Raw genomic sequence first — 20,113 nt, 5'->3', positions numbered from 1 at the left:
CCCTAATCACAATTCTAAAATCCTTGCCGTGCAATTCACTGTATCTTGGCATTGGTTTTTTCTCTTCCCCATTTACTTTCATTACCTTTTTATTTTCAATTAAACCTATTATTTTCAGATAATTGTAGATTCACATGCCCTTAAGAAACAATATTCTTCACCCAGCTTCCCCCAGTGGTGACGTTTTGCATAGCTATAACACAATATCAAAACCAGGAAACTGGGCTTAATGCCTTTTGTTTACTCTCAGGCACTAGGGATTTTTGTGGGGTGTTTTTGGCTGTGCTGTGTGGCATGCGGGGTCTTAGTTCCCCAACCAGAGATCGAACCCATGCCCCTTGCACTGGGAGCATGGAGTCTTAACCACTGGACCACCAGGGAAGTCCCGGCACTAGGGATTTTTAAAATTGGGAGTTGAGGAATCGCATTAGTTATCACATTTTTAAGATTTCTAATCAGATTAATCAGGTAGCAGATAAGGGTCCAAACAAGAGGAAGAGATATGGCTTCTCTGGGAAGAAAGAGTTCCTAAGGCCTCCAGCTATGTAATCTCTAACATAGGGATCAGAGAAAATCAGTTTACAATGTGTAATGATATGTCTTTATTTCATCAACAGAAATGGTGTCTAGACAAAATTCAGTTAACACTAGCAATTCAATTGAGTTTTTTTTTTTTTTGCACAATAGTATATTTACAATGAGTAAATGAAGTTTCAATTCATTAGTTCATAGCAATGCTTTTTTTTCCCCAAAAAGGTAAAAATTCTTAGTTACAGAGAATAAGCATCAACAGCCATTTCATTTTTTACAATTAAAAACCACAAGAAAAACCACAATCACTTAGAAAATAAAGACAAGCCTAAGAACTAGTACAATAAAATGATGCATTGAATTAAGTTACATTAATCGCATAGAATCTGTGTAAAAAGTATGTAGAAAAACACCTGATGTAACCTGTTACAGTCGTTGACCAGTTATGAGAGGTACAGAGGGTTATACAGGTAGATATGTGTGAAAACTGTCCGTATTGTTTGACCTGGGGAGGAAGAGGAGAGGGGCTGCAGCCCCTTGCATACACTGAGAAGACCCTGTTTTGAATATGGCCTCTGGAGTTTGTAAGGCATAGATTAGAGGTGCACTTGCATCAGACTGGTTCTGGAACAAATTCTCACGGGCCCTTCGGGCCTCACAAGCAAAGGTGGTGCTTGCCTTGAATGGCTCACCGTGTCTAACCAGCGCCCGAAGCTCCTGCATGCCTGTGGAAGCTTCCCGATCGCACTAGAAGTGGCAGGTCTTTTACCTCGGCGCATGAACGGGCATCCCAGCATTTACACGCGCGAAATGCATTGTTAGGACTCATGTGGAGGTCACCCCTCTGTCTCCAGACATGTTTTGGTAGAAGACTTAGCATCAAACTGTAGGAAAAACCCTTTTTGTCCAAGTCCCTTCACTCTTTCCTGTCCCCACGGGAACGTTTGGCACCGCAGGGGAGTCTACCTGAAATGAAGGCTCTGGGTGCACTTCTGTGTCTAAGGAGGCCACTGTGTTATCTGAGGTCAGTCCACTGGAATGGAAAGGAAAGTCAGAGCTGTTTGTCCATTGCTTGAGAGTGCAATGCACACACCACGTCACAACAGGCAATCAAAGCTACGAAAGTGGGCCTCTGCAACCAAGTGGGTTTTCTTCACAAAACGGCAGCATCCTTTTCCTATTACAATGAAAATGCACTGATATCCACGTGATATAAATATTATCTCCCAGGGTGGAGTGTAGGAAAATACTATACACTTTTCTTTGCAAGAAATGTTTTTGCACCGTCGGTTGAATAATTTATCCTCCATCTGCCACAATAGGTCTTTTCTATGTACAAAGACTATTTGCGCGCAGTTTTGTGTACAAATATGTTCTATTCTACAGCATCCGTCTTGGATGCCTGGGTCAGGAGATGGCTCGGGCTGTATTTGGCACACACAGCTTGAACACAAGGCCCCCATGCACACAGACTGCCCGCACAAATGCCAACTCCACACAGGCGTTGATCTGAGGACTGACTCGCCAGGAACTGAACCTACAAAATCCTCAATTTGGGGACGAAAGACCAACTCATGGTCCAGTGAGCAGCTTTATTCTTTTTCTTTTTAATCTTTTGGCCGTGCTGTGTGGCATGTGGGATCTTAGCTCCCTGACCAGAGATTGAACCCGTGCCCCCTGCATTGACAGTGCAGAGTCTTAACCACTGGACCGCCAGGGGAGTCCCAGCTTTATTCTTTTAAAAAAAAAAAAAAAAGTATGTTTCTTTGCCTATTTATAGTGATTTGAGGACAAAACTTGATTCTGGCTGCCTTCTTGATCGGCAACTCCTCCAACCATTGCTAAGCACTAGTGGCACCGTTTGAAGTCATGTATTAAGCGGCTCCTAGTTGAAATGGGGTATAATGTATAGAACTAGGTAGCTAATAGGGTTTTGAAAGAGCTTTGCAGGCTTTTACGCATTTTGGGAGGATTATGCTCAACATAGCATGTGGATCAGCTTGAAGGGGCAGGATTCAGTGGTTTCTTAAAAGGCATAACATTTTCACACCTTTGTTTGTTTCTTCTTCTTTAATGGCAATCATAAAGCATTAAAAGAGAAAGTGTAGGTTTAGACCTCTTGATGGTACACTGGACTTCACAGTGTGCCCACCTGGCTTTTAGCAGTCCCCTCATACAAGTCCTGTTGCTGGTCCCTGCCTTCCTTTTCAAGGAGAAGTGGCAGTGGACATACTAATCACCAGCTTTTTTTTTTTTTTTTTTTTTTTTTTACTTCCTTGGGAAAGCAACACAAGGATTAAATCCAAAATCATAGTGCATCTTAAAAGCAGCATACCTTTAGAAAGACAGTTAATAAATTACTTGTACACTATACAAAATAACATTTCCTAGTGCAGCATCACCTCTGACGCCTGAGTCATTGTTAGGGAACCCAGAAGAGAAGGAGCAGGTGGGCTAGTAACTTTGCCAGCTCGCTCTTTGTTCGTTTTTGCAACAGTTTTGTTCCAGAATCAGTATGTCATGAAGTTCTTTTATTCAAGGCACCCCCAGATAACGAAGAGAAACAGACACATACGGCAAAGCATGCACCTGCCCAAGCCTGACCAACCTGAACGAAGTGAGGTTGTCCGGAGACACAAGTAGAACAAAGGCAGATCCGACGGGAGGATTAGTTTCAGGCGGATGTTAACTAGCCACAGGGCCACCTCCACTGTCCCCGTTCCAACAGCCCATGCCTGACCCAGCCACCTGGAGACACAACTCGCCTGTCGCAGGGACCCTCCTGAACATTCTGTAGCTGGAAGAGTCCTTTATATCTGTAAGGATGGACCCTTAAAGATACCACTAAATGTCACCATGCCGTGCAGATGCTATTCCTTGCTGTTAACTTGCTTTTCTCTTTCAGAAAAGACATGAGTTGCACTAAGGGATCCCAGGGAAAGGAGACAGGCTGGTTTTTCAAATTCCACTTGAGGCAACTTGGACTCTGGTCCCCAGCTAGTCCTCCCTTTGAATCAACCTGGAAATAATCTTGACAAGCACATGGTTCGGAGCCGTAAGAGACACAGACGCATCACGTCAACAATTGCACAAAGCCAGTCGCTTGTTCCTGGTCGATAGTGAACCATATCCCAGTAACTTGTTCACATCTCTAAGAAATCGAAAGACAGTTTCTCCAGCAGTGTTTTTAACCAGTTCCCACGGCCAGAGTGGCAGGGGTGTGACTGGGGCAGAGGAAGAAACGTGAGGCAGGGGCTGGTGGGAGGAGACTGTGGGCTGAGTTAGCAGGGAGGGGAACAGAGGACACCCCTCCCCCCCCAGCGGGAGGCCTGCCACACAGGACAACAGAACGGGGACGGCACGAATGCGACCATGACTACCAGATGCACATGTGTTGGTACCAGGGTCAGTCACGCCAACGGGCTGGTTTAGACCTTGTTATGATATGAGCAGAAAACATTCCTTTTTCCAAAGAAGAGGAGGTCACTTAAAAAAGGCAACAAGAGAGTTAAAAAACCAAAAAAATACTGTTGGCCGACTCTTCTACCAGAACACACGCCTGTGACGGATCACATGATTCACAACGAGTTTAAATTCGAGCTGTCACCAGTATTCCCAAAGGCAAACCTCACGGTGAAGCACAGAACTCTTCTACTAGGCCAAGAAATCCCAACAGCCACAAGAAAAACGGTACCTCCAACTCAGAGCTGGATCACAGTCTGTCTCAGACGAGCACGCACCATACATACACACGTGAGAAAAAACAAAAACCCAGAGGCAGGTTTTAAAAGTGGAACTATTTTCAAAGAAAAGCCTTTTTTTTTTTTAATCCTACCGCATGAACCAACAAATTTCTGGCATTCATACATATTTAAACATTTAGCACTAATATTTGTACAGAAAAAAGTTAATACTAAAACATATGTTACTATGATTTCACTTTTTGCCTACGTCATATACTAATTTCCCCTTTTACATGCAGCTTTAATATCTTCCAAACAATGGCACAAATAAAGAAACAAAATCAACCACCTAGTCCCCACTGCCCACCACCCCATCCCCACATCAGACTGTTCAGGACTTTTCCTGCAGCCGGCCCGGAGGAGGGAGGGAGCTGATCTCTCCCCTGCGCCGGCTGTGGCGTCCGGCACACCTTCCTGTAAACGTGGCCAGGGGCCAACGTGCCCCCTGAGCCAAGGGAAGCTGCTCTCTGTGGGTTGCAAGCCAACTAGTTTTGCAGCAAGAGAAGGAAATGATCATCAGGTGAGGGTAAGGTGTGTGCCTGGTGAGTGGGGGGCAGGGAGGGCTCCTGGCCACGTCGTGTCCAAAGCCTCAGAAAGAAATCTGCCTTCGGACTAGAGAAGGGTGGAAAAATCTCAGAATTCAACTCAAAGCATTTGGAGAAAGAAGGGAGAAAGAAATGCTTTTGCCTGCGTCAGGGACAGACCTCAGGCTAACATCTGTCCTGCTCTCTCCTACTCTGGGCCAGCTGCGTTAACCCCAGGACGGCCACCTCAGGGCGGCACCCCCAGGGCTGTGATTCAGACCCCCTCAGGTGAGTCCCTGGCAGGAGGCAGGTCCTGGGCTGGGAAGCTGGCTTGCTGAGCAGCCAAGTCGTTCGCCGGAGAAGTTCCTACTATCCTATGCTTCCGAGAGCAAGCAGAGGCCTGGGGAAGTGTTGAAATGAATGGGACTTACTCCCGGGCTGAGAAAACAGTTCTAACTTGCTATTTAGGAGCCAATGCCTGCTGAGTTCTGGTACAAAATCACGATTCCTGCTGTTTCGATGCGCTTTTGAGTGAGACGTCCAAACTCTTTCCCCACTTAGGAATCTGAACATCCAGCATCAACTCTGAACTCTCTGCGTTTAAACTTTGCTTAGGAAAAGGTGGGGAGGAGGTGAAATATAAAAATATTCAAGCAGATTATTGTCTACATCCTAGGATGAATTCATTATTTGGCAAGATTGTTTTTCCTACATAATTATCACCTGAGTGCTTTTTTTAATTAGCTAACTGTTTTACTTTTTTAACTAAAAGCAAAGAATATACAGTTTACTTGAGTTATACTGAAGTGACAACTTCATTTAAGAAAATAGGTTTGACCCAAAACTCAGTGCAAGTGGCAAAGTTGACCTTGACTGTACAGTATCTGCAAGAAAAAACCAAACCCACGATACTCAACTGGCACCATTTGATGGTGCCCAAACCAAACCAAACAAACAAAAAAAGGTCTGAAATAAAACCTCAAAGAAAGCTTCCAACATTGAATTCTGTCCATAAATAAGCACAACTTGAAAGTGAACTGTGAAGCAAGAAAAACGACCATCTTAACAATTACAAACTAGTTCTAGCGTCAGAGACAAAAGAAGAGGAATGTTGGAACCTGTTTATAAACGAGAAACGAAGTTTCCAGTTTTAGGATGAGAAAATTGAGGCATGCAGGACTTTTGCATATGGAGAGAGATATATATTTTATATATATATTATATATAATATGTACAGTCTAGCTATAAAACTTTGATGTGTATAGAAGCTGTCTTCAATGAAAAAAATTGAACATTCAGAAGAAATTCCTGAGATAGGGTTTGTGACATGGGCCACTGAGAAAAAAAATCCGTGGTTGGGTCCTAGAGGTGTTATAGTCTATCCCTGTTAAGACTGAAATGAACCCACAGACAGACAGCATCAGCACTGTCGTCTTTCCTTGCCTGAGCAAGGGGTAGCACCATCGTGAAGGTAACTATATATCGCTCCTGCTTGAAGGGAGGAGAGAATACTTGGAAACAGTATTGCTGCTAAGACTGCTGTAGTGTGCACCAAATTCCTTCTTGGTTCTTCCAGACGACAGACAAACGGCACCGCAGGCTGACCCATGGACACCTGGGTGGGAGAGGGTTGAGTAATTAGGAGGCAGGCCGTCACTAGGTGTAATCTTTCCTGGGCTGTTCATCGGTTGTACACTTATCAGTCATTTCCTGGCAGAAGTCCACGGTCACCGTTTGGCTCCTGGGTTCCAGAGGAGGTCCTCTGTCTGAGAAGGTTCCTGGGTCAGTGCCTTCCAGCCTCCGAGCAGAAGTACAGTTCTCTGAGGCGCTGCTGGGCGCCCATGGGGGCCCGGGGGCCGCTGTGCCCTGCTCCAAGCAGCAGGGCACGCTTTCCTCCACCGCACACTGGGGGGCGGCAAGGTTCTGCTCCACGCCCAAGGGCACGGGGTTCATACCAGAGGCTGTGGGGAGACCCATGGGTCTGAGGACAGGGCAGTACCGATGCAGGGCCTGGATCTGCTCGGGGCTCTGGATATCTCTGCAGACTTCCTGGGAAAGGCAGGAGAAGTTGTCCAGCAGTTCCCCCATGCATGCTTTCAGCTGATTCCTCTCTGACAACAGCTTCTCTTTCTCACACACCTGAACAGAAGAAAGAGAAAAGGCCTGATCCAGCCTGAATGGGAGGACCCAGCATCCTGTTTTCTGGAGCTTTTCTTTTCTTTTCTTTTTAAAAAAATTTTAACAGGTTTATTGAGGTTTAATTTACATGCCATAAAATTCATTAATTTCAAGTATGAAACAATCAATGATTTGTAGTCAATTTATAAAGTTGTGTAACCATCCCATGATACAATTTTAGAACAGTCCCATCACCCCAAGAATCTCTTTCACTTCCACTGCAGTCACTCCCCATGCTTACCCCCCGCCTCAGGCAACCACTCACCTGCATTCTATCTCTATAGATCTACCTTCTCTGGAATTTCATATAAATGGAATCATACAAGCCCACTTCATTATTTCTTTTCTGTTCTTTTTCAAATTCTTTTCCCATTTAGGTTATTACAGAATATTGAGCAGAGTTCCCTGTGCTATACAGTAGGTTCCAGGGCTTTTCCAGCGTTGGTTTTTGCATCCTACATTATAGTGTAACTCATAAATGACTAGGTCAGGATCTAGAAACTTAAAAGATGAGAGCCTGGACACATACTTCTGCCAAGTCTCCCATCTGAGCAGCCCATCCAGATGTGCCAGTGACCCTGACACCTTCCCCGTGGTAGCTTCTTTTCATGCCTCTCTGAGGCCCAGCCGAGTGACCAGCAAAATCACCACCAACCAGAAAACTGCAGAGAATCAAGGTTCCAGTTTCCTGGAATTTGGGGTTTGCAGAGAATCTATTGGAAAACTCTCAGTCCCAAACCTTGTAGTTGAAAATCTCCCCCAAATGCATTAGGTTGCGATTTCTGAAGGTCAAAAAACAGTCCATCAGTTCCAACTATATGACATTCTGTAAAAGGGCAAACCCATAGCGATAGTAAAAAGATCAGTGTTTGCTAAGGAGTGGGGTGGGGGAGGGAGGGATGAAGAGCTGAAGCACAGAGGACTTTTAGATGAAGCTACTCTATGTCACTGTCATGGTGGATACATGCCATTCATTATACATTTGTCCAAACCCACAGAACATACACCACCAAGAGTGAACCCTAAGGTAAATTATGGACTTGGAGTGATTACGATGTGTCATTATAACTTCATCAGTTGTAACAGACGTACCACTCTGGGGAGGCTGTGAGTGTGCAGAGGTAGAGGGCAGGTGGGAACTCTGTATTTTCCCTTCAATTCTGCTGTGAACCTAAAACTTCTCTGAAAAAAGCAAGTCTATTTAGAAAAAAGACAATGAAAATTGCAAAAAAAAAAAATCAACCATCAGCAGTTTCACATGATTCAGTCCTATACTTCCCTGATGGCGCAGTTGTTAAGAATCCATCCACCTGCCAATGCAGAGGACACGGGTTCGAGCCCTGGTCCAGGAAGATCCCACCTGCTGCGAAGCAACTAAGCCCGTGCACCGCAACTACTGAGCCTGTTCTCTAGAGCCCGTGCACCACAACCACTGAAGCCCACGCGCCTAGAGCCCGTGCTCCACAACAAGAGAAGCCACCGCAACGAGAAGCCCACGCACCGCAATGAAGAGTAGCTCCCGCTCGCCGCAACTAGAGAAAGCCTGTGCGCAGCAACGAAGACCCAATGCAGGCAAAAATAAAAATAAATAAATAAATTTATTTAAAAAAAAATCCTATATCAGTAGGCTCTCTGGCCTCTGTAGCTGATGGACTGAACACAACGGCACAGATGGCTGGGGACTGTGCAGTGAGAGCCAAGACCAGTTCTCTCTGGACACAGGAAGCAGGGACAGAGGTGAGAAGGCTGAGCCCTAGAGTACCAGCCCAGGGTTCTGAGATATTCTCCTTAGAGGAAACCCCACATAAGCTCTTGTGTTACTAAAATTCATCACCCCATCAGAGAGGTGAATTTAGCCACCACAGAGGAGACTGATGGAGGTTTTCCCATAACTAGCTGTGTGAGGAGAGAAGAAGAGGACGCTCCGTGAGGTGCACGCAGTGAAATGGATGGAGAAACGGGACATCTGAAGCGCTGTGAAGTGAGTCCTCACCCTTTGCAAGGGTGCGCAGGAGAGATGAGAGGATGCAAGACGATGGAAAAAAGAGGGGGGGGGGAGAGGGAGAGAGAGAGAGAGAGAGAAGCAAACATACCAGTGGGTCTCCTACATGGGAGGTGCACGTGCCGAAAGACGAATGCAATCTGGCAGACAGTGTGGACATGTGTGTCGGAGACAGAGATTTACACGGGGAAAGGGCACCTGCTAAAATATTTATAAATTTATCAAGAAAACATGTTTTAAAAATGAAAAATAAACAGATGTACAAGTGCAACTCGAGAGGAATACATTTCACAAGTTTGCAAAAGCAGAGTGAGTGGTGTGCTGGAGACCGCGTGGGTGCGGGCGGGAGTGAGTGGGCGCGGGAGCCGGGCCTCGCGGGGCGGGACCAGACTGCCCCCGCCCACCGGGAAAGGGCGCCACTCCCCAGAGCGGGGGCGGGTGTGGAGTAAAACACATCCTGAGGGCTGGCGAAGAGAAGAAATCTTACACTCGTGGCTGTGCAGCTTGGACCTCCTTACCTGGACCTGCAAGTCTGCAAAATGGGAGGCAACACCAGCCCCAGGAGGGATCGCGGTCTCCATTCTGTCACATCATCCTGGCCAAGCCACCCACCCCTCCACGTCCACTGATCTACGAAAGGTCCTGGGCCACCTTCTAGGGGGAAGAAGATGAAATGCTGCACGTGACAGGGTTTTGGTTCTCTGCAGGAAAGGCAGTATAAATCAAGGCCTCGGTTAAGAACAGGATGCTCCAAGTCACAGGTGCACAACAATGAGCACGCGACACTCTCGTTCAGCAGGGAAATGCAGCACATTACTCAAGGGGTTTCCAAAAACGCAGGGGGAGAAATAGGAGACGCCTTCTTGGTTTCTCAACCGAACAATATTAGCAAAGGGCTTTAGGTATCTGCCAGGGGTATGGCTTAGACTTTCCTATTTGCTCAGTATTACAAAATTACACAGGGAAGAGTGCTAATTACAAAAAATCAGGCGTTTCTCAAATATGGATGATAATAGTTATTCTCGTACCTGAAAAAGAGTGTAGGGCCGAATTACTATAGACATTGCTTAAGGCCCGGAAACCTTATACCCAGCAGGCTCAGCCTTGCTTGGGTCCCCACTTAAGCCCAGCAGGCTTTCCAAAGACCCACACTCATCAGCAGCAATAACTTGCTTCCTTATGTTGGCTTAAATTAAACATTTTTGTTGTTGTTAAAACAACATTAAAGAAAAATTTGAAGGAAAGAAGGAATTTGTAATCTCATGACTCAGTCACAATTTCTAATACATTTTAGGGCAACAGACATTTCCTGAGAGGCTCCTCACTTGTTGTGAGGAACCTACAGTCTAGGGCCAGGGCTGAGGAGACAGACACATACACAGATAATGTAAGACTAATGTGGTAAGTATGAAGCCAGAGGTCAGATCAGGGCCCTGAAGACAGGTGCTCAGCTTCACCAGGGACTCAGGAAAGGGGCTTTTTGGAGAGGTGAGAGTAACCTGACTCTTAAGGAACAAAGGATGTCGTCAGAGAAAAAAACAGTCGAGGACTGTCCGAGGTAGAGGAGAAATAGCAGAGGCATGAGCACAGAGGTAGAAACAGCAGGAGATGGGGCTGAGGGGAAGTGCATCCAGTTTGATTTTATTGGGGGTCCAGTTCCAAGAAGGGAGAGGAAGGTGATGCTGGAGGGTGGACCGAATCACAGAGAACACAGTGCATCTTGTTCAGGAGCTTGGCCTTTATTTTGTAGGTGATGGCAGCCGCTGAACATGGGCACATTTCCCCTGCTTGGTTGGTGTTAATTAAATTAAGCGAGAAAAAAAAAAAAAGACCCCGAGGTCCAGGACTATCTTGATAACAGGTAACATTTACTTCGGCTTCTCAAATGTCTTATTTTGCTCTTAGGTTCTCGTTAGGACAACGGCTTACCAGGAGGGAAAGGACCGCCACGTATAGCCTGAGGACCCAAACTTAGATCATGACCACAGTCCGTGGGCTCCCTCTTCTTCAGCCTGACACAGACAGGGCACGTGGGATGAGTTTCCAGGATTTGGCCGGCAGAAGGGCTGAGCTGAATGAAGTTGCGTTAATTGCCTTCAAGGGTACAGTCAGGAGCCAGAGGCCACCTGGATTTACTTCCTGCAGCTTAAGGTTGCTTATCAAGGAGAAGGGAGTGCAGAGCTCTGAGTGAGGGGGAGGCGTGGGAGATGGGAGATTATTCCCCGAGACAAAATACTCTCAGGCACGGGGAGGAGGTGACAGCCACTTTGAGGCAGAATTCAGGACCCCGGGGCTGTGAAGGGCTTCAAGAGATCACGTGGCTGAGCGACCCCTGGTGGTAGGCTGGTGTCCTGCTTCTAACCTACACTCCTCCATGGGAGGTGGGAGAAAGCAGTGCAAATAAGATTTGGAATCAGGCAGCTGGGTTTGCGTTCAAGCTCTGCCACATAGCGGGGAGTTACCTAACCTCTCTGCACTCTGGTTTCCTCCTTTGTAAATGGAGATAAAGTAGAACCTAAATCATAGGGTTGATGTGAGGATTACATGTGACCACCTACAGAAAGAGATTAGAATAATATCTGGTCCACATATGCATGCAGTAAATGTTAGCTCTCAGCACATGTTGAATGGAAAATAAAAAAGAAGCACCTCTAGGGCAGGGAAGGAATGGGAGTTTGGGATTAGCAGAGGCAAACTATTATATATAGAATGGATAAACAACAAGGTCCTACTGTAGAGCACAGGGAACTATATTCAATATGCTGTGACAAACCATAATGGAAAAGAATATGAAAAAGAGTATATATATGTATAACTGAGTCGCTTTGCTGTACAGAGAAATTAACACAACACTGTAAATCAACTATACGTCAATAAATTAAAAAAAATATACGAATGGCTAAAAGATATAAAATACTGACAAACAATCACACACCTGCACAGACACACGCATTACAGACATAAAGCTATTATTTTTGTTGAGCACTCGTTTAAAAATCAACTCGAACTTCCCTGAACGGTGGCCTTCTCTCTACCTCTCTGGCCTTCGCTACTGTAACTTTGCATCAGCCCCGGTCACTCCAGGTTGCTGACAGCAAAGGGCGGGTCAACTCACCAGTTTGCGGATTTCACATTCTAAGTTCTGAATACAGTCCAGCTTCCTCTTGCGGCAGCGCTGGGCCGCGATGCGGTTCTTGCTGCGCCGGCGGACGTCGTGAATGAACTCTAACTGCTCTGAGGTTAGCTTGTGCATCTTAATCATCATCTGGAAATCATTCCTTGGGAGATCTGTGATTTGATCTACAGGAAAGGGAAGTTTGACCTGGAACCAAGAATAACAGAACATGATTATGGCAGCTGGATTTTTGTTTTCATTCTGGCAGGTGGAACATCAAAAATTGGAAAAACCTCCTTTTTACAATGACCAACTACTCTGAAAACGACTGAAGCAGGCAGTGATTATTCTTTCCTGTTTCAAAAATAAATAAGATGTAATATTCAGATAATCAAACAGAATGTGAGTACACACATTATAATGTGGTTATTATTCCTGAGATCTTTGAAGCAAACAGCATGGAAAATATTGGAAAATGTATACATTGCCATTGCTACAGCACTTTTGTAAGAAGGGCTCTATAGTTAGTTGAAACCTACTCCCATTGAGTCTCAACTCAGTAAAATGACAATTTGTAAACAGACATCAACTGAAGAATCATCTAAAACACTTGAATGAAGAGAGCACTGCACACCTTGAAGATGCTGGAAAGATGAAACAGTCAGTGTAATCTGTAGTTACAACAGCATAAGGGAGACATAGGGAAAGAACCTGGAGGGGCTATACCAGTATGATCTAGGAGTTAGAACTGGGCTTTAGTCCTTCCTGCCAGACGTGAGACTGCAGGCTGGTTACTTTACTTCTCTGAGCCTCAATTTCCTCATCTGCAAAACTGGGGCACGCTTTTTAGTTGCACGGTGCTATACACCCATTAGGGACTTTGTATTTTTGGAAAATACAATGGCCAACCCTCCTCACATTTTCTTTTACAACGTGATGTTGACCTTCCTCAGTCAAGAGGTGGGATGCGTGTTCCTGCCTCTTGACCCATACAATGCAGCGGGAGTAATGGTGTGTAACTTCTGAAGCTATATCATAAGAGCTGTGCAGCCTCCCCTTAGGCCTCTTGGATTGTGGTCTCTGGAGGACACCAGCTGCTGAGCCTCAAGGACACTCAAGCAGCCCTGTGGAGAGCCCCACGTGGAGAAGAACTGAGGCCTCCAGCCAACAACCAGCATCACCTCACCAGTCACATGAATGAGCCACCTTGGACATGGGTCCTCTGGGCCCAGGCAAACCTTCAGGGATTGGCCCCAGACAACATCTGACTTCAACCCCATGAGATATTCTGAGCCAGGAGTGCTCAGATGGGCCACTCCTGAATTCCAGACCCATAGAAACAGTGAGAGATGTTAAATGATCATCATTGTTTGAAGCCACGAAGTTTTGGGGTGATTTGTTATGCAGCAACAGATAACCGATGCAGATACTCTCAGAAAGAGTCCTACTTTCAAGCTCTTGACAAATCAAGGCAGGTAAGCGTCATCCAAAGAGAGGACACTAGGCTTTTAAGAGATGGATCTATGTTCTCCTTATATTCTGTCACTTGCTTCTTTACAACCCTGTGGCAGTTTGAAATCTTTCTTAGGAAAAGAACTGCTGTTCTTGTGGGCTTCCTCAGCACCCACAAGGTAGAGAACACAGGCCTGCACCTTCCACCAGTCTGCCATCGCCCTCTTCAAGACTACTGACGAGGACTTAGAGACTGAACTTATGGTTACCAGTGGGGAAGGGTGGAGGGGAGGGATAGTTATGGAGTTTGGGATTGACATATACACTCTGCTCTATTTATATATTTTTTTTTAAAAAAAGAATTTTATTTACTTTGGCTGCGCCAGGTCTCTTAGTTGCGGCATGCATGTGGGATCTAGTTCCCTGACCAGGGATCGAACCCAGGCCCTCTGCATTGGGAGTGCAGAGCCTTACTCACTGGACCACCAGGGAAATCCCTACATACCGCTATATTTAAAATGGATAACTAACAAGGACCTACTGTATAGCACAGGGAACACTGATCAATATTCTGTAACAACCTAATTGAGAAAAGAATTTGAAAAAGAATAGATACATGTATATGTATAACTGAATCACTTTGTTGTATACCTGAAACTAACACAACATTGTTAATCAACTATACTCCAGTATAAAATAAAAAAAGTAAAAAAAAGACTCCTGACAAGGCAGAGACTTGAGGGGTCAGTTCTGGTCCTGCTCAGAAGCTTCTGGAAGAGGAAGATTGCATGTTGCTTGGCCAAGAGACAGTGTTTCCCTGCTCGGACGGCTGAACTCCCGCTTACACTAGCGTCTGCTTTAGGTGGACCAGCAGATGGCACTATAAACCTAAACTTCCTTCAGGAGCCAGGCCAGCGCTGTCCAATGCAAACAACGTGAGCTGCGTGTGTGATTTTTACATCTTCTACTAGCCACGTTAAAGGAAGTGAAAAGAAACAGGTGAAATTAATTTTAATAATATATTTAATTGAACTCAATGGAGCTAAAATATTTTCAACATGTAATTAACATTAAAAATTATTGAGATATTTCACCTTTTGGGGGGTACTAAATTTTCAAAATCCGAAGTGTATTTTACACTAGGGGGTTCATTACAATTCAGATGAGCCTCGTTTCCAGGGCTCAGTAGCCACGTGTGACGTATGCCTCCTGTACTGGACAACACAGCTCTAGAAGACGGAACAAGTGGACTCGAGTGAACTTCAGTAACCAGAGAATCAGACTGGCAGGTCTGGGCTTAACTGATCAAAATATTTTGGGGTGAAGAAACCAGGTCCTCGTTACTCTTCAGAAGCTGCAGTGTTATGTCTGGGTCGTTCAGGGGAGTGAGAGGGAGATATTTTATCGTAAGCTCAGGCTTTTGCTTTGGTTGCATCAGATGCAGGCAGACATGAGTCTGGATCCTGGCATTTGTGGCTCGTTAATCCCCAGGCACAAAGGCAATCCTACTAAAGATCTGCCTTCCTGCGGCTGGGTGCAATGGCTTAGTCAGGTTACTTCATAGCTCTGAGCCTGTTAGACGTGGCATTTGCTGAAGGATCCCAGTGGGTGCTCTGACTGAACTTCCATAGGGCGAACTCTGTCCCCTGACACCTGTCAAATTCTGGCCCAAGAGAGCAGATTCGCAACAGTGCACATGACACCATGCTCGGCCCAGCCCTGCTTTGGCCGCTAATGACGGGCAGTCAGGACAAACAGCTCCTTGTTTATGGACCCGGGAAAGGGCTTTCTCCACAGGCTGTGTTTGCACAGGGCTTATAATGATATGAAAGAATGTTTGATTTCCCTTTTATACCCTTTGGATAACAAACAGACACTTAGATCCTGGATGGTACCTAAATAACACAGAGGTCTGTCTGTTGGGGACACGGATGTTTCCACACCAGGCAGGAGGCTTGTTTGCACAGCAGGGGTTACAGCACTTCGGGCTTCGTGGCGTCTCCCCCTCTGCTGACAACAAAGCAATTCTGCTTCTGCTCTACAGTGTGTTTACTTATTTTCAGACAGAATATATACCTATAGCTCAGGCCACAGGGAAAGTCAAAAGGCCTTCTATACCAAGAGCTACTGTATTTTAAATCCTCCAGACAGCAAACATAAAACACTACGGAAACAGGACCGAGGTTGACAGGAAAGAGGAAAAATCAACAATGCTGGTTTCAAAGTCCTTGAAGCAAAAGGCCATATAACATTTCAGCAGAGCTGTTGCAACTCAAGCAGCTTTGCAAAGAGGTCAAAGGAAAATCGTCAGCTATACACTTTCTTCCACATGAAGAAAAAAAAAAAAAGCTCAAACCCCAGCTACTCTTGTTTCTTTCGAAAAGGTGCTGCTACCCTTCTAGCTAGGGAGGACTTACCCCAACTACCAAAGGGAAGCCACTGACTGTTCTTGGAAAGGCACAGTGGGAAACTCACCACACCTATTTGTTGATTTCAGGGTAGTAAGTTCCAAGCTGATGGGCATCTTCCCCGGAGATGAACGGCAGCCGCAGACCCATTATGGAGCTGGGAGAACATTCCTTTCCCAGGCTGGCAGGCACCCACATAGTCTCCAGATGGGCTCAAAAGTCAGCTAATGTGACTTGGCCTTGGACCTTGAGAAGGCTGAGGCCCTCCTGCCTTTCTTCTGGCAAATTCTTAGAACCCAATGACTCCTCCAGGACTTTACTTCTCGGAGGTAGCTTAGTTTTCATTCCCGGGACCCTTGTCAACAGTGAGGTGAGAAGACGGAGAGTCCAGCCAATCACCACCACCACCATTCGGCCTTCACACGCGAGTGAGGCTCAGCGTAGAGACACAGAAGGCTGGCCAGGCTGCTTAGAAGGGCAAAGGCCCGAGGGGTCCGGGGCGCCGATGTCTCTCTAGACAGGTGCTTGGCGCCGCTTGGGTTCTCAGTGGAGACTCACTCCGAGAGTCGGGCAGCCTCAGCCTGTCTAATCTGCTCTGTTGCTGTCATCCTGGCCCCAGCACAGTACTCACTCTCCTCTCTCTGGGGCACAGCAGGAGGAACAGGGCAGAAGCTGTTTTCAGCCGGTACCCATCCTGGCTGGCTCAGTAGTGACCAGAGGAGGGGATTAGACCTCCTGGGAGCTCCCTGAAATGAGTGGTCCCTGCAGTGCCGAGGGGTCTCTGGCCCTAGGGGCTGACGAAAGGTGGGAAGATGCTGTGGCATCTGGACAGTGAAAGAAACCTAAATATTCCTGCTTGGGGGCCCGAGCAGGGGCTGCTGCTGGCCGGACCCCAGGTGCTTGTGCTTCTTTCTCACCAGACAGAAATCAGCTGCTCCCTTTCTCTCTCCTGCCAACAACTACCCTGTTGCTGCCGCCAAAACCACATCCCCTCTCTCCCAGTAAAACAAAAATACCATTTAAAAATTGTACAAGAAATATATAACTTCTAGCAGAAAATTCAATTATGAGACAATAGAGGAGAATAAAATTTCCACACCCAAACAATGACTCTCCTGCTCTGGTGGACTTCCCCGTGATCTTTGTTTCCTCTGTATCCTTTTTACAGGGTTGTAATCAGACAGCACAATGGCTACCTCACCTCACCGTGCCTCTCAACACACATCTCACTCACCTGGTGTCTTTGGTGTGCTGGATGGGGGCTATTGGTGAAGCAGGACAGAGACGCAGGTGTTGTAGAAAAAGGCGAAAAAAAGCACCTCTTTCCTCTAGAAATCCCAGCGGAAGCTTGGTGGTCAATCTTCTTTCCTATCTCCTTTCTTGGTTTCACTATTAGATGTTGAGTAGAAGCTACAGAAGTTGGATCCCTTAGCAAGTACCCTGAGGACCGGATGGTGCAGTCACCTCTCCAAAGCCTTTAACATTTATGCTCTTACAAGCCCCTCAGATCCCTGTGAGTTGTCTTGGGGACAAAGCAAGATGCCCATTGGGCTGACAATTCTAGTGCTGTTGGAATGGCGACAGTCAGCTCTGTGCTGGGCAGATGCCAGTGACAAAATCTCCCCTGCCAAAGACACACTTCCCGCACAACTGTCCGTCTAACCTCTGTTCTTATGATCCAGTTTCTGAAACAAACACAGGACAGCTGGAATTTAGTTGTGATGCTGCAATTACCTAGCTATGTGATCTCAGGCAAGTCTTTCCTTCTCTGTCCTGAAGTTCTTTGAGGATCTGGGAGTCAGAGGGAGATAATATCTGCCCTACTTAACTGAGAGGATTGCTATGAAGAATAAAACTGGATAATAGATGGAGAAAGTGCTTTGAAAAGTTTGAATTGCCTTATGACTATGAAGTATTATTATTTTTTAAGGGAGAGTTCTTTTTATTTATTTATTTATAATATTTATTTATTTATTTGGTTGCGCTGGCTCCTTAGTTGTGGCATGCAAACTCTTAGTTGTGGCATGCAAGTGGGATCTAGTTCCCTGACCAGGGATTGAACCCAGGCCCCCTGCATTGGGAGTGTGGAGTCCTATCCACTGCACCACCAGGGAAGTCCCATTATTATTAGTAGTAGTACTAGTAGTCGTTGTGGAGTATTAGTATTTCTGTTTATCAGCCCTATCTTTCTTTGTCACATAGTTTCTTCTTTGAGTCATACGATATGCTTTGCAGTTGCAGATGCTAAGAGTCTTTCTAGACAACGTGAAAACATTGTTTTAATTAGAAATATGGCTGACTTCTATGCTGCCCAGCAAGGTTTTCTTTCTAAATATTAAGCAGACCAACTACAGTTACTTGTAAAAAGATGCCTGATTCAACAAACCACAAAAACGACTGTAAACATTTTACATCCAACATATGTCTGGAAGCCAACATTTGAGTGGAAGACATAGAGTCAGAAACGGCTCTTCTGAAACATTTCTGTGTTTGCTCTGGACATTATTTCTCCCTGCTCCGACACATACACTAACATACGTACGCACATCACCCTCATACACTTTCATCCCTCTTGACATGAAGCATGTTAATCAAGCAAGTCCAGGACTTCCCTGGTGGCACCGTGGTTAAGAATCCACCTGCGAATGCAGGGAATACGGGTTCAAGCCCTGGCCTGGGAAGATACCACGTGCCGCGGAGCAACTAAGCCCATGTGCCACAACTACTGAGCCCGTGCACTGCAACAAAAGAGTAGCCCCCGCTCACCGCAACTAGAGAAAGCCCACGCGCAGCAACAAAGACCCAACGCAGCCAAAAAAATAAAATAAATAAAGCATGTCCAATTAATCAATGCTTTTGACTATGCAAATAAACTGTCTTCCTAGTGCTTCTTTATTAAAACCTACAGTTAATGCTTGTGGTACAAAACGATGTCACTAAGATGCTTACTACTTGGCAAATGCTCATGACTCTTCTATAATTTTCAAAATTTAAAAACGGACCTGTAAACCACAATGAGCTATCACTTTACACCACTAGAACGGCTACAATAAAAAAGATGGACAGTAACAAATGTTGATGAGGATGCAGAGAAACTGGATCCCTCACACATTGCTGGTAGGAATGTAAAATAGTTCAGTTACCTTGGAAAACAGTCTAGTAGTTCCTCAGAATGCTAAACATAGAGTTATCATAGGATTTAGCAATTCCACTCCTTGGTATATAACGAAGAGAACTGAAACACACGTCTACAAGAAACTTGCACACAAATGCTCATAGCAAATAATTGATAATGGCCCCAAAGTGGGAATAATCTAAATGTCCCTCAACTGATGAACGGATCAACAAAATTGGTATATCTACACAGTGGAATATTACTCAGCAATAAAAAGGAGTGAAGAACTGATACATGATAATGTACCTGGTGGGTACATCAAGGGCAAGGAGGAACCTTGAAAACATGCTAAATGAAAGAAGCCACACACAAATGGCCAATATTGTAAGATTCCTTTGAAATGAAATGTCTAGACTAGGCAATCTATAGAGACAGAAGATAGTTTAGTAACGTCATGGGGTAAGGGAAGAGGGCAATGAGAAGTGATTGCTGCTGGATATTATGTTTTTTGGGGGGTTATGAAAATATTCTGGGATTAGACACTGGTGATGGTCATACAACTTTGTGAATCATTGAAAACCACTGAACTGTTCATTTTAACAGAGTGAATTTTATGGTATATGAATTATATCTCAATTAAGAAAAGAATCTGTGTGAGAATACAGAATAAAGAATACAGAATAAAGAATCTGTTTGAATACAGAATTCAAACATTACAGAAATACATAGAAATTAACCTTTCCCTGTATTCCCTCTTGCCAACTTTGCCTCCCATTTTGTCTTATTCTCTATACTGCTTTTATTATTTATGTTTCTTTACAAAGTAAACTGGGACCTTGTTATATATACTGTTTATGTTACCTTTTTCACTTAATATGACCTGTCCATTTTTTCATCATTGGAAGAAAAAAATTCCCAAGTTGGGGACTTCCCTGGCAGTCTAGTGGTTAGGACTTCATGCTTCCACTGCAGAGGGCACGGGTTTGATCCCTGGTTGGGCAACTAAGATCCCGCATGCCGTGCTGTGCAGCCAAAAATAAATAAA

At 45.3% G+C, this 20,113-nt stretch overlaps 1 protein-coding gene across 1 annotated transcript in view; it reads right to left on the bottom strand.

The window, feature by feature from the left end:
- Window positions 1-578: 578 nt before the first annotated feature.
- Window positions 579-20,113, bottom strand: part of BACH2 (BACH transcriptional regulator 2) — a 357,828-nt gene continuing 338,293 nt past the window's right edge. Inside the window, exons 6-7 of the mRNA XM_027090368.1 lie at window positions 12,094-12,300; window positions 579-6,937 (exon numbers count right to left, since the gene is read on the bottom strand). Coding sequence (XP_026946169.1) covers window positions 6,455-6,937; window positions 12,094-12,300 — 690 coding nt within the window. The 3' untranslated portion in view covers window positions 579-6,454. The remainder of the gene's footprint in view (window positions 6,938-12,093; window positions 12,301-20,113) is intronic.

The sequence above is a fragment of the Aethalodelphis obliquidens genome, unplaced genomic scaffold (genome assembly GCF_003676395.1).
Source record: "Aethalodelphis obliquidens isolate GAN/ISIS:26980383/991018 unplaced genomic scaffold, ASM367639v1 scaffold3, whole genome shotgun sequence".
Lineage (NCBI taxonomy): Eukaryota > Metazoa > Chordata > Mammalia > Artiodactyla > Delphinidae > Aethalodelphis > Aethalodelphis obliquidens.
Note: the sequence above shows the minus strand (reverse complement) of the source record. Positions and strands in the feature narration are given on the sequence as shown.